Source organism: Podarcis gaigeae (genome assembly GCF_964106915.1).
Source record: "Podarcis gaigeae genome assembly, chromosome: 13".
Lineage (NCBI taxonomy): Eukaryota > Metazoa > Chordata > Lepidosauria > Squamata > Lacertidae > Podarcis > Podarcis gaigeae.
This window is the reverse complement of record NC_139689.1, coordinates 16,679,513-16,706,896: the sequence shown is the minus strand read 5'-3', so window position 1 is coordinate 16,706,896 and position 27,384 is coordinate 16,679,513. Positions and strand designations below refer to the sequence as shown.

Here is a 27,384-nt window from a genome sequence, read left to right as displayed (position 1 = left end):
TCATTGTAATACCTGGGTCCTGCAGGCGCCCTTTCTGTGCTCCTCCTCGATGAGCAGCTGTTTGGCTGCTTCACTCTCATCCAGCTCTCCCCCAAGCAACTTCAAGGATTGCTTTTTTTTGAGGGGGAGGGTTGTGTGTTTTTGAAATTCCCAAAGGAGGAGCAGGTTCTTCTCTCACGCTCGCACGTTTTCCTGCTCCAACTCCTTGCCGCTCCTCCCTGCTTCAGAACCTGCTGGGGAAGAGAGCGAGAGCTCCCGGGAAAGACGCCTCTTGCGCTCGCCCCGCCCTCGAGTCTCCTGCCGCGGACGGAGGGAAGCATCTCAAAGGGTTTCCTCGCCAAAGGGAGCAGCAAGCGGCGGGTTTCCCGCTGCCCTCGGGCCAGGCATCTCTCCTCCGGGGCATCAGGCGCCGCGAGTTGGGCACCAGAGTCTGGCTCTCCTGCCTCTCTGCCTTGGCACAGTCTCCGGATCTGGGTTTTTCGCTGGCCGAGGATTTGGCTGGGCTGGGGGAGGCGGGGAAGAAGCGCGATGGCCAAGAAGACTCCCAGGGGACGCTTCGAGGAAGCCCAGGTAGAGGTTGAGTTCCGAAGGCTGGAGATGGGTAGCGACGAGGACCACGACGGCAACCTGAGGGCGCGGCTGCCTCGTTGTGGCTTTGGCCTCGAGCAGTGCTCCCTGGTATGGTCACAGCGGTGCTGGAAATAGACAAGAACGCCCCGTTTTCAGATGGGAGAAGGATTCTGGCATCCTCATGCATGATTGTGGTTTTATTATAGGATCTTCCAGAAAGAATAAAAGCAGAGGTGTTTTGGGACTCAGAAAGTGGCCGTGAAGCTTACAGGTAAGTGATCTCTCTCCCCAATCTCTTGAAAATTTCTCCCTTCAGGGAATGGTTTCTACATTGAATTGTTCCTCGGAACACATCTGGTTTCTGTGGGTCTCACAGTCATCAAATATGGTTGCTGTCTCCACCCATGTTCCTCTAAATACAATGAAGGAAATGCAATTTAAAACTTTTGTACTGTAGCGCATATAAGACCCGCTGGTGGACTTGACCACTGATCAGTTATAACATGCATTTTGTGTGTTTATTTGGAAAATAATCACTACAACTTTAACTCCATGTTACATTGGTAAGCATCGTTACAGAACGGATGAAACATGTACAAATGGTTTTTCAGAACTGGATGAGGAGGTGGACTAGGCCCAGGATTAAAAACCTATGAGGAGGACTAGAGAGTTAAGCCTGTCATGTCAGTTCAGGGATGGGGCCAGTGTCGCAGCCTGCCTGCCATTGACCAAATAGGCAGTCAAGCTGCGATCCACTTCCTGGGCCTGGGTGAAGCTAAAATGGATTCACCCAAACCCAGGAAAACCCCTCACCTCCAGCACAACCATCAGATCCAGGGGAGGCATTGTCAGTGTCTCACAACAGTGCCCAGGTTGCGGTAAGCGTCATTACACAACATATGTTTTTTTCTTCTTTTTTCTTCTTTTTTCTTCTTTATGCTTTCACCGCCCCCTTATTTTTCTTCAATGCCCCCCAATTGCACCTGAAGCTCCCACTGCCCCCCTCAATCATTCCAGCACCCTGCAGGGGGTGGGATCACCCACTATGATAAATACTGGTTTAGAGCAAAATGGGTTCATGGCTTGTAGAACCCCTGGCCTGCTCAATGAATATGATAATTTCCCCTGAAGTTCTAGTATCATCAACACACCAGGAATCAGAACATTAGTAGTTAATCCTACCACTTGGCTTTACTCTGCATGAACGCAGGCATTTTAAAGTCACCTTCTCAGTATCAGAAGAATACTTTTTGGGCAGCCTCATAATAAACGTGCTTCTCTGTGGCAAAATCCTGAGTGTGCAGAGTGGTGCCTGCCCATGAATTTTCCTTCCATAATTTTTTTACCTCCTTACTCAGCGTGTGAAGCCCCTCCTGCAAAAATATCAATTAGACCAGCAGAGGAAGTTCTCCCAATTCATGTTCAACCTGATTCCCCTTTCACCTTTCCCTTTGTGCCATTCAGAGTGAGCTCCACTGAGGCTGGCTCCTTCCATTGCGGTGATACTGGTCTCATATGGGAAGTGAGAGGAGCTGTGACCATAACATACCACTTTGATTCATGGCCGAAGCACCTGGAAGAACAAAACACCAAGGAGTGGCAGATCGCTGGCCCTCTGCTCAACATTAAAGTGGATGCAGTAGAAGCCATGGCAGCCATTTGCGTCCCTCACTCCTTGTCTCTTTCAGGTATCACATGGGAAAAACCTTACAGCATTATAACCATAATAGGAAGAATCTTAAACAGGAATTGACATTTCCAGAATGTTTGGGGGGCAGTGGTGTGGGTTCTAGGGATCAGTAGTGCTGGCTAAATTGTCTTTTCTGATTTGTTTCAATTTTGCAAAATGTTCTGCTATTTTACTGTTTCTGTGATGCTTTGTATTTTGTTGTAAAACGTGTTGGAGCTGTCGTCTAAACTACAGAGCCTAGGGCTTGCCGATCAGAAGGTCGGCGGTTCGAATCCCCTCAATGGGGTGAGCTCCCATTGCTCGGTCCCTGCTCCTGCCAACCTAGCAGTTCAAAAGCCCATCAAAGTGCAAGTAGATAAATAGGTACCGTTCCGGTGGGAAGGTAAACGGCGTTTCCGTGTGCTGCTCTGGTTCGTCAAAAGCGGCTTAGTCATGCTGGCCACATGACCCAGAAGCTGTACGCTGGCTCCCTTGGCCAATAAAGCGAGATGAGCGCCGCAACCCCAGAGTCGTCCATGACTGGACCTAATGGTCAGGGGTCCCCTTACCTTTACCCTGAGAACATACAGTACTGTGAAACAATGCTATAGACCTCTTAAATGATGATGAGAAAATAAATACTTGCATGATACAAGGAGGGTGAGGGTTAAGTGATGGTGATTTTTTTCCACTTTCCCACTTGTAACATGTTTGTCTATGTTTCCTTTGGGCTCCTGTTCAGGTAAAGATAGTTCCCATGTCTACATTGCACATTTTGTCGAAGGGGGGATGAGGCTGGAGAAACCAGACAGAGTGGAGCCTCACCATGCTGTGTTGGAGAACCCCAAGTTCTCTTCCCTTGGAGTCCTTTTCAAAAAGCGGTTTAAGCTGAAGATCAACACTGTTGTGCTGCTCTATCAGAGCCTTCGACTGGAAACACCAACGTTTCACCTGTACCTCCTACCCAATGACCTTTCGATAATAAAGGTAACCAGGAACCTCCAACTCTGGTATTCCAATTGCCTGGATCATTTACTTGATCATATTAACCCCGACTATGCACAATTGTTGGACTTGATCAGTTCTATTCAACATGCCAGTAGAGAGAAAATTAACAAGTTGCCCTCTGCTGGGTTACTTTTCTTCTCATCAACACTGTTGCTTTAATGTGATTTTTCCAAAATTGAAATACACCTTTTTCATTCCTTAAACAACCTGCTTGATAAAGCCCAAATTCCCTGTCTGGTTCTCCAAACAACGGTGTTGTCACTGAATTGTGAAACAATTGTGAGTCCCAATGGATTTCTTCCGGAAGCATTCACTGAAATCAGGCTTCCTCCAGAATAAACGTATTTAGTGATGAGCAAATTCTGCTTAATTCATACAAGCTATCTAAATGAACTTTTGAGGAAGAACATCCTTCTTCATTTGCAGTGTTGGCACATGGGATTCATGGCTTCTGTGGTTTCCTGCATGGACTCATCAAGATGCAGGTGGACCCAGGATTGCTGTTACCTCTCGGCCACCAGGATGTCCAGTCCAAGAGCCCTGGCTTGAGTTCCCCATGAGGCCAGGGAATCTCCTCCTTACATTTTAGTTTCTGGTGCCATGTGCTTTAATTTTCTTCATATTGCAGATGGAGAATCTGTGTCTCTGCAGATGTTACTGGACTACAAAACCCATCAGCCCTGACTCTTGCTGACTGGAGGGCATCAGGTTCCCCATTCCTGCCTTAGCTGGTGTAACAATGCCAAGAAAGTTGTAGGGATCTAGTCTTGGCTTCCTCTCCTGTATCTCAAATGTGACTTTATTTGTCTTTCCCAGGCGGTCAATGACAGTGAAGAAAATTCAAAGAGAATAGAGAAACCCCCTGTGACGCTGAGACCTCTCACAACTGGCTCTCAGGTCTCTTTGAAGTTTTCAAAGAATGTCACAGTCTGTCCTGAGGTGAGACAAATATGATGAAAGGTTTTGCAGAGCCCAGATGGTGAAGCCTGAGAATGGGAGAAATTCAACCAGAATCCCCCTTCACCCTTTTATTTGACTCCCTTGGAATGGTGGGTTGGGCTAAGCCAGATTCACACTTACAGAGGTTTCATTCTTTCCCACAGGAACTGGAGTTTCAATACCTGGATGCAGAGAAACTGCAGCAGTACGTGGAGCTGTCTGCTGAGCAAATGCAAGGCGAGTTCTTCTTCTGCCTGATGAAGAAGGGCACACCTGAAATTGTCTGGAAGGCGCATTTGAAAAAAAGTGAGTTTTAATCAAGGGAAGATCAAAACAAAATAAAAAAAATTCCTTCCAGTAGCACATTAAAGACCAACTAAGTTAGTTCTAGGTATGAGTTTTCGTGTGCATGCACACTTCTTCAGATTCGTGTGCATGCACACGAAAGCTCATACCTAGAACTAACTTAGTTGGTCTTTAAGGTGCTACTGGAAGGAATTTTTTTATTTTGTTTTGACTATGGCAGACCAACACGGCTACCTATCTGCAAGGGAAGATCGTGAGGTTGGGTCATATCTTAGGAGGCAGGATGGAAAAGGACCACGGGTCACGTTCCCTCTTTGACTGCCTCTTTCTTATTCTATTTCAGGAGAGTTCATTTCAGAGGAGATGGATTCTCCTTTTCCACACCCAGCACAAGGTGAGGAGGTTTTAATTATTTCTCTGCATGTATTTGTATCCCACTTTCCTTCCAATAGGAGCACAGAGGGCTGATGAAACAGTAGCAGAACTGGTTTTGCTGACCTTGAACTCCTCACTCTAAGTTTTACAGTCAGTTCTTTTCAAAAGAGTGAGTGTCAGTTCTTTTAAATATTAACTGTTACTTGCTTTTATTGTCATTTGTTATGAAGTGATACTGCAAGCATAATACATAAATCTGTGAGACAATGTTCCATAGGCTCGTCTTCTTCCAAGGACAGAGACCTTGTGAGCAAAGTTTTCATGGCTTTTGGATAGTGAGCGAAATGGTCTCTTCTCTCCCTGTGGGAGAAAGCTGGGTTCAGTAATTATAACAACAATAACAGAAGCATAGTATTTGGAGGGATTCCAAGTCTCATCTAGTCCAACCCACTACAATGTAGGAGCTATCAATTCCTGGGCTTTCAAGCAATAAAATATAAAGCTGAGTATAATACTATGTGAAATTAATTATCTGATAATGTGCTGTTGTTTCATGATAACCCATATTATGATGCCACCTCACTCTCCCTAATGGTAGGGCTGGCCCCAGCCTTGGCTCCCTTGCAACTGCTCTCACTTACTGTATTTCAGTTTTATACTTCCTCAACAGTTATGGCTTTGCCCAAAGAATTCTGGGAACTGTAGGCAGATGAGCTACTAGTAATGCTCTGTTCACAATCCCTCCCCTCATGGAACTACAATTCCCAGGGCATGGGGGAGGAGGGAATGAGTTAGGCAACCAGTCTTAAGCCTGCACTGTGAACCTGTAGCAAGATTTCCGTTCTTTTTCTCTTTCCTGGCAGGGCCGGAGTTTCCAAACTCTTCCAACGTGCACTTCATCGAGCAGCACAGGGAGGCACTAATCCAACGGACCACCCCAGCGGAACCGGTGCTGGATAGATTGTATGGCTCCGTCCTCAGTGAGGAGCAATACCAAAGAATCACTGCCAAGGAAACTAACCCAGACAAGATGCGAGAGCTCTACAAGCTTGTGCCAAGCTGGGACCTCCGGTGCAAGGAAATGCTGTATGAGGCTCTGAAGGCCAAAAACCCACATCTCGTGAAAGACCTGGAAGGGCAATGAGGCCCCAAGGGAAGGCAGAAGGCAAGACCCCTTTCAAGGCATTTTATTTATAAAATAAAGTGCACATTAAAACACTTGTCAGCTTTAGCTCTCTGAGCAGGCCTGCCTCAACAAATAAGTTGTTTCACATTCTGAGGATATTTTCCCAGAGGCCAGAGAGATCCTGGTAGTGGGTGCTTCAATGACTGGCAACATGGACAGCTGGGTGTGAGCTGGGCACACAGACTGCTGGGTGAATTGCTTTCCTGGCTTCCTCACATTCAGAGTGTGCTCCACAGAGGCTGACTCCTTACTTTGTGGCGATACTGATCTCCAATGTGAGATGAGAGGATCTGTGATCATAACATACCACTTTGATTCATGGTCTAAGCACCTACACCAGGCATAGGCAAACTCGGCCCTCCAGATGTTTGGGCACTACAACTCTCATCATCCCTAGCCAATAGGACCAGTGGTCAGAGATGGTGGGAATTGTAGCCCCAAAACATCTGGAGGGCCAAGTTTGCCTATGCCTGCTCTACACGAATGGAAGACAATTCCTTGTTGCTGGTCCAAGGAGTTCCATACACTTTCCTCACTTCTTGTGTCTCTCATCTCCTAGTGGTTTTCAACCTTTTTGAGTCCACAGCTTCCTTGTCCAGCCACTCATCCTTTCTGCAGCTCCCCTTTGGGAGCCACTGACGCTGGGGTTCTGTTACAAGGCACACATACTGGGGAATCTCTCCATTCCGTCCCACCCCTTTTCAGCGCTATTTTTGGCACACATGTAAGTGGGGAGGCATGTGTCGGTGGGAAGCCAAGAAACGTCACTGCTCTGCAGGGCTGAGCTGATGCACTCCACATGGCAGCCCAGCTTCCCTTTGGTTGGGTGGGGGGCATGGAGAGGGCAAAACAAGATTAGGATCAGAAGCAAAAAAAATTTTGTTACCATGCAGAAGGAAAGCAAGAAACACACAGCACTGGACACCATGCAGACACGATCCTTTCCTGCAACATTCTCCTTGTCCCCATAAAGCTGGCTGACTGTTAAGGAGGAGGGGGTTGCCTGGGGGGAGAGTGATGTTGAGGGTAGAAGGAGTGAGAAACACAAAAGACACTGCTCACTTTCAGGGTTACAGTGGTACCTCGGGTTACATACGCTTCAGGTTACAGACTCCACTAACCCAGAAATATTACCTCGGGTTAAGAACTTTGCTTCAGGATGAGAACAGAAATCACGCAGCGGCGTATCAGCAGCACAGCAGAAGGAGGCCCCATTAACTAAAGTGGTGCTTCAGGTTAAGAACAGTTTCAGGATAAGAACAGACCTCCAGGATGAATTAAGTTCTTAACCTGAGGTACCACTGTATTTTTAAAACCCTCTTTATAGGGTGGACACCCACCCACCATCACCATCAAGCTACTTTGCTACCTTATTGTATTTCTCAATCCCTCTATGTAGAACTAAGGAACTGTTAGTTACTGAAGCTGGGGATGATTTTTTTTGGAGGAGGGAGATTTTCAGAATATAAACAGTCATGCAAAATTGTTTCCCTCTTTTTTTGTCACTGTTTTATTTTTGGAAGATAATGTGTTGCAAGTTAAAGTTGCCAGCTCCCCTGAATGTTCCTCAGAATGAGAGAGAGAGAGGAGAGAGAGAGAGAGAGAGAGAGAGAGAGAGAGAGAGAATGAGAATGCAGGAAGATCAGGGTTGCAAGTTAATGAAAGAAAGGCTCCCCTGAATGTTTCTCAATGTGCCCTGGCACACTAGTTGGAAAACAATGTTATAACCATAACAACACGAATTCTAAGTTGAGTTAAATATAATGTGGTGGAACACAGAAAGAGAAATAGGGGTGCTTGGTTTCTAAACCCAGGCTTGTATGTCCCCCTTTGTAGCATGTCTGTCCCTCTGAAATCACCCTGACTGATTATAGCATGGTGATTCCTCAGCATCAGTAGATCTTCAATAGGCACCTCCAAAGTGTTTCTGCAAGCATCTTCCCAGGGCACAAGGACTTTATATTTCTATGATTTACACCTGCCCTACATTGTACTTTGAACTTTAGTTTTATGCCTACCAACCCAGCTAATAAAGTTTCCTGGTAGCATGAGGATTTCAGGCAGGTTACTGTAAACAAAGGCTGGGCCAGTGATCTCTTCCTTGTAGGCAGCAAGGTGGAGAAAGATCAGGCATGGATGAATCCGTATATAAGCACTGGGCTTGTGGGCTCCTGCAGAGATCCATCCAAACTGCTGGAAGGGTTTTATTAGGAAATTTCTCATATGGATTCATGGAGCCAATTCCTGGGGTGGGGAGCTCCCTCATTGGAGGTCATAGGAGCCAGTTCCTAGTGGCCAAGGACCCTTTGCCCCCTCATAAAATATGTGACCCCCCCAAGTTGACAGTCATTGACATTCAAAAGGTTTGTGTGTACCACATATTGTGATATATTCTTCTTGTTCTCTTATATATGTTAAATCTGCAACCTGTTCATATTTTTTCAAGTTGGCACCCCTGCTGGAGGTCTTCAGGCAGACTCTTGACAGCCACCTGTTGAAAATGCTGTAGGGCTGGATTTTCTGCATCAGGCCAGATGGCCTAGAAAATTTCCTCCAGCCCTAGAAGATGCTGATGATACTCCTCTCTCCCCTCCTCACATTATTTCAGGGAGAAGGCGGAGGTCCTGCATTTAGGTCTGAGACTTGTCTACAGACAAGTTGTGGGTGCAGAATCTGGATATTAATTACTGCGATAAGTGGGCCGGTTACCTGTTGCAACCCTTTTGTATGCAAAATCTGCAGCATTGGGTGGGTGAATCTGGTTAGAATCATAGAATCTTGGAGTTTAAGGGGCTCCAAGGGTAATCTAGTCCAACCCCCTGCAATGCAGGAATCTCAGCTGAAGTATCTCCTGACTAAAGATATTAGTTTAGTCACTGGAAACTGAGGTGATGCTCTAGAAACCTGCTAAAGGGCAAGAAACTGCCGGAAGGAAGCAGTGCAGAGAACAACTCATGGTTTCATTTGTCTCTCCATAATGCACAAAGCATGGGAAACAAACAAGATGAACTGGAGCTTTTTATCCAGGATCGCAAATACGACCTGGTAGGCATTACTGAAACCAGGTGGGATGAGACTTATGACTGGACTGTAGGGATTGACCAACCAGGAAGGGTGGAGGAGTAGCATTATATATGAAGGATGTGTACATTTGTGAAAAAATCCACGACATGGAGCATGAAAAGCAGATTGAGGGTTATGGGTACAAATTGTAGGAGAAAGAAACAGCAGTGACCTTACCAGATTGAAGACTTGGATGAGCAGATAACCAAACATTCAAAAAGGAGAGAAATAGTAATCATGGTGACTTCAACTTCTGCTTGTTTCTTTCACACAGAGAAGCTTCCAGAACCCTCTTGAATTAAGTAGAATAGGAAAGATCTCTACACATCATATCAATAGTCTCTGCACTAAGAAATGCAGACTGACAGTGTGTGCATCGCCTCATGTGATCCATTATGCAGGGCTGGGCTTCTCCCGCTCCGCCCCCCCCCAATGTGTTTCTCAAGTTGGTACTCCTGACCCCCACCCACCAGGTTTAATATATTGGCTGCCACGCTGCAAGTAAATGAAAGTTTCTGTGGCAGGATTATGCCTCATGCAGTTAAAAAATAAAAGCATTCACTGCCTAGGTTTGTTATATTCCAGTGCGCTCGATTGCCACGCTGTCGTGTGTGTGTGTGTGTGTGTGTGTGTGTGTGTGTGTGTGTGAGTGAAATGTTCCGGTGGGTTTTTCTGTGCCAGTCTCCTCAGCTGCGCCCTTAGAAACTAGCCTCCGAGAGCGCAGCCCAAGTGCCAGAAGGCACGCATTTCAAGCCCACGCCCAGGAAGAATCCTGGGCTTCACAGTTCACCTCTGAGAGATCTACAAGTCCCAGCACCCTGAACAAAATCACAGGTTCCTTTTCTGTGGGTGGGGTGCTCCTCCCGGCTTCAGATCCTGAGCAAAGGGAGAGCAAGAGCCGGCTCTCTTCACCCCCGTCTTGCAGCCCAAGCGCCCCTGCAAATCCTGCGAGGGCTGCCTTCGGAGGTCTTCCCCCAGAACCGCTCAGCCAAGTTCTTCCAACGCAGGGCTGGGCTGGGGAGCCCGAAAGGTGAGCTGCTGGAAAGACGCCCCTTCCGCCCTCTCCGCCCTCCAGTCTCCTGCTGCTGCCGGAGGGAAGGATCTCCCAGAGTTTCCTCGCCAAAGGGAAAAGAAGGCGACGCGCAGGGCAAGAGACGGGGCTCTCGGAGCGGGTTTCCTGCTGCCCACCGGCCAGGCCTCTCTCTTTCCCGGCGAGTTGGCCCGGGGATCGGGCCCACCTGCCTCTCTGCCTTGGCACAGTCTCCAGATCTTCTGAGTTTTTCTCGAGTTTTCCCGAGGCTTTGGCTGGGCTGTGGCTGGCGGAGAATGAGCGCAATGGGGACGAAGTTCTTCTTTTCCACAAATCTGTCGCGTGGCCTCATTTTCTTACATCCTGAGAACCCGAATCTGCAATCCGCCAGTTCCCTCCTTCTGGACATCTTTTTGGAGTTGAAGGAGGGGGAGGGAGAGTGGGAGAAATTCCAGCGCGAACTGCTCAGATTCCCGGTCAAGGAGGGCGTCAGAAGAATCTCCGAGGAGTTGCTCAAGGAAGCCATGCCTTTGCAGCTCGTAGACCTGCTGTTCAGCTACTACGGTGAGGCTTATGCTGTGGAGGTGACGGCCCTGGTGCTGAAGGCGATGGACTACAATCCGCCGGTGGACGATCCCTCGGGTATCACCTGGCAAAGTAAGGGACTGGGAGCGGGGCGGGGGCTCGATCCGACTGATGGTGCTGACGCCTCGCGGGTTCTCTCAGTACCGAGAGCTCAGCTCCTTCCCATGGTTGCCTTCCTCCTTGGGTGGGGAAACCTTTCGAGCAGGAGAGTCGCATATCCTCCTGGGCAACATTCCAAAGAATCATGGAATCTAAGAGTTGGAAGGGACCGCAACGGACATCTGCAATTTAGAGATTTCAGCTAAAGCATCCATTACAGATGGCCAACCTCTTCTTTAAAATCTCCAAGGAGAGTCCACCACCTCTTGTGGGAGTCTGTTCCACTGCTGAACAGCTCTTACTGTCAGAAGCTTTTTCCAAATGTTTAGCTGGAATCTCCTTTCTTGCAACTTGAAGCCATTGCCTGGAGTCCTAGCCTCCAGAGCAGGAGAAAAGACCCGAATTCCGGGAGTGGGGGGGTGGAGGTCCAGGGTGAAAGTGAGTGGAATGATGGATGTAAATCTTCCCTGTGTAAAGTGAGGTGACATCTTCCCACACCCCTCTGCCCTCCATCTAAACCAGGGCTGGCCCAAGACATGTTAGCACCTGAGGCAAAACACTACACGGCATCCGCTCCCCACCAGGGAAGAAGGAACATCAGAAACAGGGTGGGAAATAAACGTAGACGCCTGCAAAGTGTTAAGAAGAGGCCTGTAAGTTAAGAGAGTCTTCAAACCCTCCTGGATCAGTTTCTCTCTTCTGGGCCAGGCTGAGCTCCTTCAATCACCTGAGAGGCTAGAAGGATGGGAAGCTGCCTTAGGACACATTGGGCCACTGGGTCCATCTAGTTTGTTCCAGGGATTTAGGCAGGAATCTTTCCAAGCCCTTTCTGGATCCTCCAGGGATTAAACCTGGGATCCTTTGCATGCATGTGATCTACTACAAATCCACAGCCCTTCCCTACTTAGTCCAGTCTGAAAGTGCTGCCTGTTCATTGTGCTCCAACAGGAAGAGAAGGGGAATGTAGGAGTGCTGGATTTTTCTGTTCAATACTTCTACTAACATCAATAATCACCACAGTGCAGATTACACAATTATGCCTGCTGGCCACACTGAATACATTGAAGGAGTCAGATCTGAAGAAGTTCAAGGTCAAACTCAGCAAGTTCCCCGTCAAGGAAGGCTATGTCAGTATCCCCAGGGAGCTGCTGGTTGAAGCAAATGCTTGGGAGCTCACAGAACTGCTTCTTGCATACTGCGATGAGGATTATGCTGTGGAAGTGGCCTCAGAGGTGATGAAAGCCTTTGACTGTGAGCCAGTGCCAGAATGTCGCTCTTGTTTCACCAGGAAAGGTAAGGAACTTAGAAGGGAGAACACTGGGTAAGTCTGACGGGACTGCTTCTTGAGCAGGACTGTGTGTGTGTGTGTGTGTGTGTGTGTGTGTGTGTAACCTATGTGCCAATCTGTGTATGTCTCCTTGACATTGTGGGAATGTTAAGGAAGGTTGGAGATGATCTATTGTTTTGATATTATCCCCCCTCACTCACGCTAGTGATAAATAGCAGAGCACATTCCCTTTTCAATTTATAGGAAGCAAGTGGATGATTCATTAGAACCTCTGCTGATAAACCTTCAAGGAAGGAGAGTCTATAACGTCCCAAGGGAATCAGTTGCACTGCTGAACAGCTCTTACTGTCAGAAAGTTCTTCCTGGTATTTAGTCATAATCTCCATTCTTGTAATCTCCATTCTTGTAACTTGAAGCCATTGGTTCGTGTCCTACCCTCAAGAGCAGGAGAAAACAAGCATGCTCCCTCCTGCATGTGACAGCCCATAAGATACTTGAAGATGGCTATCATATCTCCTCTCAGTCTCCTCTTTTCCAGGCTAAACACACCCAGCTACTTCAAGCGCTCCTCATAAGGCTTAGTTTCCAGACCCTTGATCATCTTGCCCCCCTCTGCAACGTTCCACCTTGTCAACATCCTTCTTAAGTTGTGGTGCCAAGAACAGGACACAGTATTCCAGACATAGTTTGACCAAGGCAAAATAAAGTCATACTATTATTTCCCTTGATCTGGACAATATAATTCTGTTGATTCAGCCTAGAATAGCATTAGCTTTTTTATGCTGCTGTATCACACTGTTGACTTATGTCAAGCTTGTAGTCCACTAAGACCCCTAGATCCTTTTCACATATACTATGGGTTGTCAGGTCGATAGGCTCTCCCACACAAGACAAGCTCTCTAATTATTTTCTCTCCCCCCCCCCATTTTTTAAATTGTTTTTCCACATTTATGACAACAAAGACATTACAAAACACACAACAAAGAAAAACACTTTACAATAAAGTAAGCTAAACACACACAAAATATTTCTTCAGATATTTAATTCTCATAACATTATAACTGACTTCCTCGCATCCCCTCTAACTGAATTTCATTATATCACCTGTATGACAGTTCTCCAAATTCATATTTCTAATAATATTGACTCCTAACATTTACTAACCTCTTCTCCTTTATTAATATTCTAATCCTTAATATTTACTAACACATATTCTTATTCTACCCCTAAGCGTATTCGTTGCTTCCAAGAATTTTCTAGTTATCTTATATTACAATATTTAGCTAAATATTCTTTAAATTTCTTCCAATCCTCTTGTGTCTCCTCTTCTTTCTGGTCGCAGATTCTTCCAGTCAATAAATCCAACATCTTCATCTGCTAATCTTCTATTGTTGGTATTTCTTGCGACTTCCAATTTTTGGCTAATAAAAATCTTGCCGCTGCAGTGGCATAAACAAACAGTCTAACATCTTTTGGGGGCAATTCCAATCCTATTATACCAAGTAGAAAGGCGTCTGGTTTCTTAATAAATGTATTTTTCAACATTTTTTTCAACTCATTATAAATCTTTCCCCAGAAGTCTTTCACCTTAGGACATGTCCACCACATATGGTAAAAAGTACCTTCTTTTTCTTTACATTTCCAACAAAGATTATCATTTGTATGGTAGATCTTTGCTAATTTTACTGGGTACCATCTATACATCATTTTCATAATATTTTATTTTAATACAGTACATGCAGTAAACTCAACCTCTTTCTTACATAGCTTTTCCCAATCATCCAACATTATATTGTGTCCAACATCTCTTGCCCAATCAATCATCACAGATTTAACTTGTTCATCCTTTGTATAACATTCCTACAATAAATTATACATTTTAGAGAGATTTTTAACATTGGTATCTAACAATTCCGTTTCCAATTTGGATTTTTCTGTCGCAAAACCATTTTTCTTATCAAGTTTATACAATTCATTGATAACCATCCATCCAATTTATCTTTAATTTGGTCAAATGGTCTCAATTTAAATCCTTCATTATCTTCCAACAATAAATCAGTGTATTTCAACCATTTACTCTCCATATTTTACTTTCTGTGTGCCTTTGCTTCCATTGGTGAAATCCACCTGGGTGTTCTCCTTTCTAAGAGATCTTTATGCCTTATCCAAACATGATATAATGATTTTCTAATTACATGATTTTTTTAAACCTTTATGAGCCGATATCTTATCATACCATAAATATGCATGCCATCCAAATACATTGTCAAATCCTTCCAAATCTAATACATCAGCATTGTCTAACTGAATCCAATCCTTGATCCAGCAGAAAGTCACAGCTTCAAAGTATATCTTCAAATCTAGCAGGGAAAATCCCCCTCTCGCTTTTGAATCTGTTAGTATTTTATATTTAATTCTGGGTTTTTGCCAGAGAAAAAACTTACTGACTCCTTCCCAGTCAAGGAGGAGTCAGTACATTCTGGAAATAATTTTGTTATTATTTAACAGTTCTTTTTCTAATTTTGAGGGCTCGTTATTAAACCCATTTTTAAAATCTTGTTTAAATGTCTCAAAGAGCTGGTGGTATTCCAGCCATCCCAATAATTGATCTTCTATTTCTTCGTACTTTTTCCATTCATGAGGTCATTCTAGACACAGCCAATTTTTTACATTAGAACCTTGTCTTTCTAAATAATCATTCAAGCACTTCCATTCCTTCTTGACTGTATTCATTGGCTTTAGTCTTATTATATCCAACCATTTGGCCAGTTCCAAATATTCACATAATTTACAGAACCATTTCTCTTTGGTCGGTACCTGGTTACCCTTCTAGTACTTAGCCACCAGGATTCTTGCCACAGATGTCGCATACAGGAAGAAGTTAGTATTTTCTTTAGAAATATCACTATTTAATACAGTGGTACCTCGGGTTACATACGCTTCAGGTTACAGACACTTCTGGTCTTTTGCCATGTGAAGTTCTTAGTAACTTTTTTATTTCTTCATGGATCATGTCCCAGAACTTTCTGAACTCTGGACGTGTCCACCACATATGGTAGAAGGTTCCAATCTGCTTTGTACATCTCCAGCACTTATTACTAAGCAATTTGTTCATTTTAGCCAATCTCTCCGGTGTTAAATACCACCTATGGTGCATTTTCAGGCAGTTTTCTTTTATTAAATAACATGCTGTAATATTTTTTGTCCTGTCCACAGTTTTTTCCACTCTTTATATTCTATTCCATAACCTAAGTCCTGCTCCCATCTTATTATGGCCTTTCCCTTTTCCTCTTTTTCTATTTGAGCATTCTTTAACAGCTTGTACATTTTGGAGAGAGTCTTTTGGTTGTTCTGTAAAACCTCCTTCTCTAAGATTGTTGCTTTGTTATCAAACCCTTTTAAAGTCTTATCTTTTTCAAAAGTCACCCTAAGCTGGTAATATTCTAGCCAATTTAGCCCTAGTTGCTTGAGTTCTTCAAACCTTTTCAGTTTGGGGCAATAATTTATCTCATCCACCAAGTCTCTGTAAGTTGGCCAGTTATTGTTCATGTTATCCTTATGAATAGCAGTTGACTCTATAGGTGATATCCACCAAGGGGTTTTTGTTATAACTTTGGATTTATTCCTCTCCCAAACCTCGAATAAGGCATTCCTCAATAGGTGGTTCGTGAAGCCTTTATGTGCTTTTATGCCACCCGAAAACCTTGTCCCAGCCCTATAAATCCAAGACTTCGGTATTCCTAAGCAACATAAAGTCTTTCAACTAAGTCCAGCATGCGGCCTCAAAGTACATTCTGAGGTCCAGGACCGCGAACCCTCCTCTTTCTCTGGGTTCCGTCAACAATTTAAATTTCATTCTTGCTTTTTTGCCCTGCCAAATGAAATTGGCCAGGTCCCTCTGCCAATCTTGAAAACATTTTGTCCCAATAATTATTGGAATTGTCTGAAAGAGAAAGAGGATTTTGGGAAGTATTGTCATTTTAATCACTGATATTCTGCCCCATAATGACAGCTTCAATTTACTTCAATTTTCTAAATTTCCTTCCATTTTTTTATGTAATTGTCTTTAAATAAATTAGTGTTCCTATTTGTAATCCAGACCCCCAAATAGTTTCCTTTATTTGTGGTCTTTAGACCCGTTATTCTTTCTAGGTCCTCTTGTTCCATCTCTTCCATATTTTTTGTTAATTATTTAGATTTATTTTTATTCAGTTTAAATCCTGAGACCTGGCCAAATTCATTCATTTTCACTAGTGCTTTTTGTATGCCTTCAATTGGGTTTTCAGAACAGTGGTACCTCTGGTTGCGAACAGGATGTCATTTTGCACTTGTGTGCATGCACGAGTGGCGAAACGCGGAGGTAACCCTTTACGGTACTTCCGAGTCACTGTGGGATGTAACCTGAAAGAATGTAACATAAAGCGGACGTAACATGAGGTATGACTATAGTAATAATCATATCATCAGCAAATGCCTTCACCTTGTAATATCGGCTACCTAAATTGATGCCCCTTATTTCCTGGTCTTTCCTTATTGCTATTAAGAGAGTCTCCACCGTTGTGATAAATAAGTGTGGGGACAAGGGACAACTTTGTCTAGTACCTCTTTCTATATTAAATTCATTATAATTATTTTGGCTTTCTGGTTGTCATAAATTGCCTTAATTCCATTCATGATGTTGTTTCCTATTCTCAAGCTCTCAAAAGTTTTAATTAAGAAGTTCCACAATATGCTGTCGAAAGCCTTCTTCCAGTAGCATTGCTACCTTTTTGCTTGGTTTCATTTATGCATATTCCAGTAAGTCATTAATTATCCTTGTATTATTTCTTATTTGCCTCCCCGGTAAAAAGCCGGCTTGATCATTTCCTATTACCCTGTTTACGATTTTTAGCCAGGATACCTGTAAATATTTTATAATCCATGTTTAGTAGTGAAATTGGTCTATAATTCTTAATAAGTTTTCTTAGATGCCTCCCACTTTTCTTTCTTGTTGGTATTGTCTGCCTTTGTGTCGTCAGTATGTCACCCATGACATTAACAGCCAAAATAGTGTTGGAAAGAAGTATGCATTCCACATTAAGATTTAGGTCACCCAAAATGGCAGACTGACCTGTATGAGACGGAAGTGAATCCTTTCTATACCAATGCTGTCTTTCATGCAATACAATGCCAAATTTGTGTGTCAGTGCCAAATAATGGTTAAAAATATGTAGAAAGCGGCAAGGACTCAGTAAAGCTGTTGACATGCACTCACTTTCTCAATATCTAGCAGCAGAGCGACTTTGCAAAATGCATGTTTCAAGGCACCGGTCAGCTGAATTCTTGTCGTCAAAAATTAATCAAGCTCTGGAGGAACTGGTTCCATCAGAAAAAGCCACCAAAGGGTAATTTCTGTACTTATATAATTGACTGAAGCCACCACTTTAGCTACAATTATACCAATGTTTTCCCCTCTCAGCTAACCCTTCCAATCCAAAACAAACGTAAAATCCATTAATCTTAAAACAATACAAGCTTTCCTGCTTGAAACAAAAATGCTTTAGCACTAATTTAATAAATGTGTGTGTGTGCCCCTGCTTGGGGAAAAAATACTTTGAAAATTGCTATTTTGGACCTTTCCCACTTTCTGCGTCAACCATTGGGCAGGAAAACCAAAGTGTATATTTTCCACTGATGCTGGCAGGTTGCCAGATACTTTAAAGGCTTAGCAGCTGGGGGATGGAGGCAGGGCTCCATAGGCCTTGGAAGGCCCCAGGGAGTGCATCCGAGGGCTACCTGTGGTCCACTGGCTGCAGGTATCCTGCCTGTGTCATAGAATAACAGACTTGGAGGGAACTCAGTGGGCCATCTATTCTAGTCCAGCTGCTGCTTGAAGCAGGAAACCAAGAGCTAGAGCCTCCCCAGCAAATGACTCTTTGTATCTGAAAGACCTTTAACCCTCCAGCCCTGTATGTCACATTAAGCTGGTCTGAGGGCAGGGAACTTTCCAGTTGCTTGGGGGACAAAGTGGTCATCAGTGAATGGCTCAGAGTCAGGATAGCTTGGCTGGGATTATCATCTCACTCCCGCCCCATGGAGGGACAAGATGGGAGGGCACGGTAAGGATTGGAATTTGTTTGGGGGGAAAGAACCCCTAGGGGGCAGGGAACCCAAAGATTGGGGGAGGGTTGAAGGAAAGGACCACAGCAAGGAGTGGTATGGTTCACATAAACTTGAGGCAATCCTGAGGTGGGGGGAGGCTAGAGGGCAACCCATAAGCCAATTTCAAACACTACAAAAGCAATTTCATCATAATATGACAAATGAGCATAGTTTCATCATAACATGTTGATACTATGAATTTAGGTGGGCCAACAGTTTGATTCCGTGTGAGAGACAGTGGCGCCAACTTAAACAAAATATGGGTGGGGCAGGCCTGCCTACTTCCCCTGCCCCCACCCCCTTGCTGCACTAAGTCTGGTGTCAGGCCAGTGTGCACCCAGGGAGCTGCATTGAGTGTAGGCAGTCGGTGTTGGTGTTTGCAGCACGGCCAGGGTGCTTGCTCTGCCTCCCTCTGTCCCTACGTCAGCTGTCTCCTCTCAGCCAGGCATCTGCCTTGCCCATGCCTGTCATCACCCACTGGCCAGGCATGCTCAACTTTGCTCAGGCTGCCACCATGGTAGGTTGGGTGGAGGCTGTCCCCACTGCAAGAGGGTGCCACACAGAGAGAGGGAGCTAGCAATTGATGGAGGGATGGGAAGCCAGGTAGGAGACAGACACACACAAACCACACACTCACATCCACCATCCCCCCCACTGCTATGTCCCACTTTGCTCCTCCTGGAGGAAAGCCAGAAACAGAGAGTGATGCTTGGCTGGGGGTAGACAGCAAACCAAGGGAGGGAGATGGGAAGGCAGGTGGGTGGGCAGTGGTGGGGAGAAAATATTGAGGGGTTGTGTCCCCAGAAGAAAATTATTGGTGGGTTGGCCAAAGGACCCTCATTGGCATTTATGGTAAGGGAGCAGTCTGCATCCTAACTATGTTCTAATTCTCCTCTCCCCGCCTTCTGTCACCTAAATAAAATAAATATTTCTGCCACAGGTCATTGGAAAGATCCACAATCTCTAGTAATGAGATGATCTGCAAGGGAAGAAAACAATTAATGGAAATTCTTGAACCGGATATTGAACATTTTGTAGATGTGCTATACTATTTCTATGTCATCACTCTGAAAGAATACAGAGACATTTGCGAAATGTTGAAAATTTTAAAAAGTGAAAAATTGCTGAGTATAATCCAGGAAAGAGGGGAGCAATCTTGTTGCAGGTTCCTGGAATGTGTAGAAATGGCACATCCAGGTACCATTCTGATTCTGCTATCTGCAATGCATGGTGAGTTTGACTTCGAGTTCTTAAACTTCAAGGGCAGTTCACCTAACTTCCTCCTTGCAACAGTCATCAGGCAAATAATTGTCTTCCTTTTACAGATTTGGATCAAACTCCACTCAAGGCAGCTGGCCCAATAGAGCCAGAGGTGGTTTGGGACTCAGAAAGGGGCAACGAAGCATACAGGTGAGTGATCTCTCCATCAGACATTTAAAAACCTTTTCCATTCAGGGAACGGTTTTTACATTTAATTGTTCCACAGAGCACATCTGGTTTCAGTGGGTCTCACAGTCATCAGATGTGGTGGTGCTCCCTAAAACATACACAGAGTACATCTACAGTATGTTTTGCATATTGCAATGAACAGTTGGCCATGGTGGGCAAATTCTCTCTGAAGGAAGCTTACCCACCAGTCCTGATCTCTTCACTGAGGAACTCCTGGGTCCCTCAAATACAGTTGGAAAATCATTACCTTGGAGCATTGCTGTTGCTTATTATTTCCAAGAGAGTGAAAAATATGGAACTCTGCATTTTTTTTGAGGAACTGTTGTTTCTCCTTCTTTATGTGGGATGTAAACACAGGAGCAGTCAATGACAACATTCCTAGAGTGTACATGTTAAAACATGGGGAGGGATGTCTGTCCAGCAAGCAGGTAAACTTCCTGGCGACGGACTTCCTCCACATGTGACCAGAGGTGGGTGTGGGCTCACCTGTGCAGGTAAATGATAAAAGCACAAGGCAGGCAGCCATCTCTCTCTCTCATATTCATCTTCTGAAGGAGTAACATGCCCTCTTGGCTCTCAGCCAAGAGAGGAGGATAGGACTATCTTGCTATAAGATAGATTCTGAATGTATGTAACCTTTTTAAGTGTGTCTGCCTTCTGGGATCATATTGTGAACAGAACGTGAGTAAACTCCTTTATACTTTTATAAAGACTGTGTTGTGTCTTGTATTTTAAGAGGGAACAAAAGGGGAAATTACCAGAGTAATTATTATAGAGGTTCTAGCGAACCTGTGCAGACGTTACCGTTGCGAATTTAAAGGGGAATGTTATAAACTCTGCTGATATTTTGGGAACTTGCTAGCACAAATTGGATTAGGATATAATCTCACAATATACCATCTCCTGCACCCCTGAACATTCGCACACTTAAAAATATTTGATTGATATGATTTAAGTTATACCCCATATTTCTTCCAAGGAGTTCAAGGTGGCCTGCATGGTTTCCCTCCCAAACACTTTAAAGCAGTGTGCTTTTTGGTCTGGTGTTTAGAGCTAAATGGGTGCATGGGTTACTGAACTCTTGCCGTGGTTACCGAGTATGAGAAATTTCCCTGATGATCTCGTATCATCAACACAAGGGTAAACAGAAGATGAGTAGTTACTTTCACCAGCTTGCTTTGCTCTGCATGAAGGCACCATTTTAAAAACACCTTCTCTGTATAAGAAAAACCACCTTTTTAAATTTTTGGGTGGCCTCATAGCAGTTGTGCTTCAGTTGAGTGATGCTTGACCAGGAGATGTCCTTCTGTCAATATTTTACCTCCATAACTCAGTGTGTGAAGCATCTCCTGCAAAAATATCAATTAGACCAGGTGTGGAAGTTCTCCCAATTCATGTTTGACATGCAGCGTAAATTAATAATGCAGAATCTTCTTCAGTAAAAGAATAAAAGTTTTACTGAGCTAAAATAAATATCCTGCCATTCACTCCCTTTAAGGAGTCTCAAAGCGGCTAACATTCTCCTTTCCCTTCCTCGCCCACAACAAACACTCTGTGAGGTGAGACTGAGAGACTTCAAAGTGTGACTAGCCCAAGGTCACCCAGAGAAGCGGGGGCGTGAACCCGGTTCACCAGATCACGAGTACATCGTTCTTACCACAACACCACACTGGTTCTCACAGCATAGTGAACAGAAGATTAAGTTAGCTTTAGAGCATACACAGAGTTAGAGTCACACAGAGTCTTCAGCATGCACAGGCTTCACAAAGCTCAGAGAGTCACTGCAGACATAGACACCAGGGACGCTGAGTCTGCCTCCAAACAGATACAATATTTATACAAAGAATGACTCATCCTCAGGATTCAGTGATTCCGCATGCTAAATGATTCTGCAGCTTTTCAGCATTTCACAACATTTCTAGACTCCTTTACTGCTTCTGCTCTCAAATACAATGTTCAACCTGATTCCCCTTTCATCTTTCTCTTTGTGCCATTCAGAGTGTGCACCACTGAGGCTGGCTCCTTCCGTTGTGGAGATACGGATCTCATATGTGAAGTGAAAGAAGCTGTGACCATAACATACCACTTTGATTCATGGCCTAAGCACCTGGAAGAACAGACCACTGAGGAGTTGCATGTCGCTGGCCCTCTGCTCAACATTAAAGTAGATGCAGCAGAAGCTGTGGCCGCCATTCACGTCCCTCACTTCTTGTGTCTTGAAGGTATGGCAGGGGGAAAGTTCCCAGCATTATAACCATAATAGGAGGAATCCGAAACAGGAATAACTTCCATTGACGTTTCCAGAATGCTATGGGGCCTGCATTGTGGAGTCTAGAAATCAGTAGTGCTGGCTTTCCAGTCTTTTGTAATTTTTCAAAATGTTTCAACTGTGCTGTTTTATTATTTTCTTTGATTTGCATTCTGTTGTAAGCTGCCATGTGATCATATTGTCCTGTGGAACAACATTATAAACCTCTTAAAAGACAATAGGAAAACAAACGTTTGCGTGAAATAATAAGGTAAAGGACCCTTGACAATTAAGTCCAGTCTCAGACAACTCTGAGGTTGCAGCGCTCATCTCACTTTACTGGCTGAGGGAGCCGGCATTTGTCCACAGACAGTTTTTCTGGGTCATGTGGCCGGCATGACTAAGCCGCTTCTGGAAAACCAGAGCAGCGCATGGAAACGCTGTTTACCTTCCTGCTGGAGCAGTACCTATTTATCTACTTGCACTTGACGTGCTTCGAACTGCTAGGTTGGCAGGACCTGAAATGGGGGGGGGGGTTAAGTTTCACTTTCCCACTGCTAACATGCTTGTCTTTACAGGTGACGACAGTTCCCATGTCTTCATTGCACATTTTGTGGAAGGGGAGATGAGGCTGGAGAAGCCAGACAGAGTGGAGCCTCACCATGCTGTGTTGGAAAACCCCAAGTTCTCTTCCCTTGGAGTCGTTTTCAAAAAGTGGTTTAAGCAAAAGATCAACACTGTCGTACTGCTCTATCAGAGACTTCGACTGGAAACACCAACATTTCACCTGTACCTCCTGCCAAATGACCCTTCTATAGTAAAGGTAACTTGGAATCTCCAACTTTGATTGGTGTTGCAGATTACCTGGATCTTTTGCTTGATCACTCTAACCATGAGAGAATACCTATGCAAAATTATTCATTAGGGTGCATGAACTATACTGTACTTATCTTCGTTGGACTTGATCTGTTTTACCAAACTTCTAGCCAACATCAACATGCTACTAGAGAGAAGATTCACAGTTGCCCTCCACCGGGTGACTTAGCTTCTCACCAACACTCTTGTTTCAAAGTGAAGTTTGCAATATTGAAATACACCTTTTTCCTTTGTTAGCCAGCCTGCTTGCTAGAGGCCAAATGTCCTGTCTGGTTCTGTAAACAAACGTTGTTGTCACTGACTTGTAAAAACAAAATTCTAAGCACATTTTCTTGGAAGCCTTCACTGAAATAAATAAGGCTTATTCCTTCAGATTTATTGATGAACAAATTCAGCTTGGTTTATTAAGGAATCAGCTTGATAATTATGAACTGTCTGTAAGAACTCTTGAGGAAAAACATTCTTCCTGATTTGCAGTGTTGGCACATGGGAGATAAAGCACATTATCATATTACCTTCTCAATCTGAACTTTTCTTAAAATTGCCTTCTGATGCTTCATTCAAATATTGAGGTTTTATGGCTTCTGTGGTTTCCTGCATGGTCTCATCAAGACAAGATGCAGGTGGACGCAGGATTGCTGATACCTCTCTGCCAACTTGCTCAGGCTTAGTTCAGGCTGCCCAGTTCAAGAGCTCTTGTAGTAGTGTAGTTTCTGGTGCCATAGTGGTTTAATTTTCTTCATACTGCAGATGTGGAATCTGAGTATCTGCCGATGCTCTTGGACTACAGCATCCATCATCCCTGACCCAAGCTGGTTGGGGTTGATTTGAGTCCAACAACATCTGGAGGCCATCAGGTTCCCCATTCCTGCCTTAGCTGGTGTTACGGTGTCAAGAAGGTCGTAGGGATCCGGTCTTCAAGAAGTTTGGTTCCCTCTTTGCATATCTAAAAAGTGAATTTATTTGCCATTCCCAGGCGGTCGAAAAGCGTGAAGTAAATTCAAAGAGAATAGAGAAACCCCCTGTGACCCTGAAACCGCTGATGATTGGTTCTCAGGTATCTTTGAAGGCTTCAGAGGATGTCACAGTCTATCCTGAGGTGAGACAAATATGATGGGGAAGAGTCAAACTGTGAAGTCTGAGAATGGGAGAAATTCAACCAGAATCCCTCTTCACCCTTTAATTTGTCTTCCTTGCAATGGCCAGTTACAGAGGTTTCATTCTTTCCCACAGGAACTGAAGTTTCAATACCTGGATGCAGAGAAACTGCAGCAGTACGTAGAACTGTCTGCTGAGCAAATGCAAGACAAGTTCAACTTCTACCTGATGAAGAAGGGCACGACTGAAATTGTTTGGGAGGCACATCTGAAACGAAGTGAGTTTTAATCAAGGGAAGATCGTGAGGTTGGGTCATATCTTAGGAGGCAGGATGGAAAAGGACCACGGGTCACGTTCCCTCTTTGACTGCCTCTTTCTTATTCTATTTCAGGAGAGTTAATTTCAGAGGAGATGGATTCTCCTATTCCACACCCAGCACAAGGTGAGCAGGTTTTAATTATTTCTCTGCATGTATGTGTATCCCACTTCCCTCCCAATAGGAGCACAGAGGGCTGATGAAACAGTAGCAGAACTGCTTTTGCTGACATTGAATTCCTCTCTTGAAGTTTTACAGTGTGAGCTTTTCCATATTAAATTGAGTATCAGTTCTTAACATATCCAAGAGAAACTTGGATGTGATTTGGAAGTCTTGGGCTCATCTCCCACCATGCTCATTTTATTCGTTGTCCCTGCCTGCTTTGTATGTATTCCCTCCCTCTTCACCTTCCCAGGGGCTTGTGGCTGCACACCAACCAATGCATCATTCAGCAGAACTAACCCTGGACATAATGTGGAAGGCAGGTAAGGCTTAACCCTTTCTCCCCCACTCCATTTCACCAAAAAAGACCCATCTTGCCATTAGGCACAGTGAAGCAGCTGCCTCAGGTGGGCAACAGGTATTGGAGGATGGGAAGCAATGGGGAGGCTCTGAAAGTCGTTACTCAGAATTCAGATAAATTCTCGGGGAAACTGCATGTATGGTGAACACTTCTGAAGACAGATATGTGTGTTCCTGTAAAGAGAAACAGAAAGAGAAAGAGAAAAAGAGAAAGAGAGATTCCACCAAATGGGGAGGGAGGGAGCACCAATTTCTTTATGGCTGGAGCTTTTATCTACCACTGCAGATTCACCTAACCCCAGCCAACATTTACCTGTACTCTGCTCTTTAACAATGCCTTGAACTGTATCCCACTAGTTATGGTAATTTTGATGTGGTACAAAGCCAGCCAGAAAAATGTTTTAATGAAATAAATGTAACATTATATTCTTGATTTATTTTAATCCATAAAGGTATGATGGGATGAATGTGGGAATATTCAGGGATGCAGGAGAGGATATATTGTCTGATTATATACTTATCTAACTTGTGTTAACAAGTTCCACAATTTCAGCAGAGTAACATTCCCCTTTATTTTAAGTTTGCAGCGGCTGCATTTGCTTACGCTCCCTAAAGCCTCTATAATAACTATTCTGGTAATTTCCCCTTATTCCCTCATAAAATAGAAGGGACGACACAGTCTTTTACAAAAGTATAAAAAGAGTTTACTCACATTCTGTTCACAATCAGATCCCAGAAGGCAGACTTAGGCTTAATGAAGTAATATACATTTGGAGTCTATCTCTTAAGAAGACAGTCCCTCTGTCCTCTCTTGGCTGGAAGCCAAGAGGGCATCTTTGGCTTAGTAGATGCTGTTTCTTTGATGCATGTGGAGAAAGAGAGAGAGATGGCTGCCCTGCTCTGTGCCTTTGTCATTACCTGCACAGGTGAGGCCACACCCACCTCTAGTCACATGCAGAGGAAGTCTGTCCCAGCCCAGAAGGAAACAGGAAGTTTACCTGCTGGCTGGACAAACATCCCTCCCCATGTGTAAACATGTTCACTCTAGGAATGTTGTACTTGACTGCTCTTGTGTTTCACATCCCACAATGAATACTCTACTTTTGTTACTGTTTTTTAAGGCATACTTACATTTGCTTTCATAAATGTAGCTTACAATCCTTTATCACAGTATTTAAAGCAGGAGTCACCAACCTTTTTAGATGGGTGGTCCATTTTGAATCTTGAGAGCATGTCTGTTTTTTCCTGCCTCTGGGGGGTGACAATGCAGATGGATGGAGAAGACCATCACAGACAGCCTGGTGTCCACCCTGGAGAACTTGCAAGAGAACGAACTCAAGAAGTTCAAGCTCAAGCTCCATGAGTTTCCTGTTAAGAAAGGCTGTGACAACATCCCCCGAGGGACATTGGAGAAGGCAGATGTGGTGGACCTGAGCCGGCTTCTGCTGAATTTCTATACAGGGGATTATGCCGTGCAGGTGACAGCTGATGTGCTCAGAACCATCAACTGCAGGGATGAGGCAGAGAGGCTCCTCAGGCATTGCAGGAAGTGGTAAGAAAAGAGGAATGCTGGCAGCCCACCCCCAACATGGACAGCAATTCAGATCATCCCTACTTGGGGGCTAAGGAGCCGGAAGGAGGAAAGTGATACATCAGGGATGGCCAAACTATGGGAGATGGATTGAGGATTAAATCTGTAGATTTTGATCTAAACCTCCTCTTCTAAGTGTGTGGGAGAAATGCAAATGAAATCTAGCTGTGAAGCCTTTTTCGCAAGCACCTATGAGTTTTGCAGTTTATTCAAGTTTAGGAATTAAGCAAACCCACCATTCTATCCCTTTCAATTGCAGTCTGCTTACCTTCCTCCTCTTCACCTCCATTGCAGAGAATGCACCACACATTTTAGTAAGATAATTGGAGAAGGCTTTGCTTACATTTCCATGCAAGCAGCATATACAGAAAAAGTAGTATAGTATGCAGAAAAATACTTCTAAGTTACAATAAAATTGCAGTAGTCTTAGCAAACATGACTGAAAGTAGAAGCCTCAACCACACAGGTCTGCTCAGCTTGAAGGCATGGTAGAAAGAGAGAGTCTTGTCACAGGCAGAAGGAAATATAAATAATTGTCAACTTTTTTACAGAGTTCCTGCCCAGAGGAGCCAAAGGAAATGACCACACACAGAGAGTCCTCTTTAGGAAGTTCAAGAACTCTGTGTATATTAGCCCTGTACTGTCTAGCAGAACATGTGTTCTTATGGCTGCAACCCCCACACGAATTAGTGCTCTTCAGCTGTCATTTTTTAAAAAAATTGAATGTGTATACCGCTTAGTTGTAAAAAAATCCCTTCACAGTTTAATAAATATAACTTTATAAAAGTAAAGTGCATATTAAAACACTTGTCAGCTTTAGCTCTCTGAGCAGGCCTGCCTCAACAAAGAAGTTGTTTCACGTTCTGAGGATATTTTCCCAGAGGCCAGAGAGATCCTGGTAGTGGGTGCTTCAATGACTGGCAACATGGACAGCTGGGTGTGAGCTGGGCACACAAACTGCTGGGTGAATTGCTTTCCTGGCTTCCTCACATTCAGAGTGTGCTCCACAGAGACTGACTCCTTCC

At 44.2% G+C, this 27,384-nt stretch overlaps 1 protein-coding gene across 8 annotated transcripts; it reads left to right on the top strand.

The window, feature by feature from the left end:
- On the top strand, window positions 1-27,128 carry LOC310829185 (NACHT, LRR and PYD domains-containing protein 1a allele 5-like). 8 transcript variants are annotated; one of them, XM_083707393.1, is made up of 13 exons: window positions 10,354-10,710; window positions 11,851-12,123; window positions 17,388-17,502; window positions 19,200-19,489; window positions 19,585-19,669; window positions 21,707-21,930; window positions 22,535-22,779; window positions 23,809-23,931; window positions 24,066-24,207; window positions 24,322-24,372; window positions 24,662-24,731; window positions 26,039-26,320; window positions 26,911-27,123. In XM_083707393.1, coding segments are annotated over exons 1-13 (2,169 nt in total). In that variant the 5' UTR covers window positions 10,354-10,442; the 3' UTR covers window positions 26,912-27,123. The 8 variants fall into 8 exon arrangements, with proteins under 8 accessions (XP_083563522.1, XP_083563523.1, XP_083563519.1 ...); XM_083707392.1 differs by having other exon boundaries at window positions 10,354-10,788; XM_083707391.1 differs by having other exon boundaries at window positions 10,354-10,803; window positions 17,391-17,502.
- The last annotated feature ends 256 nt before the right edge of the window (window positions 27,129-27,384 follow it).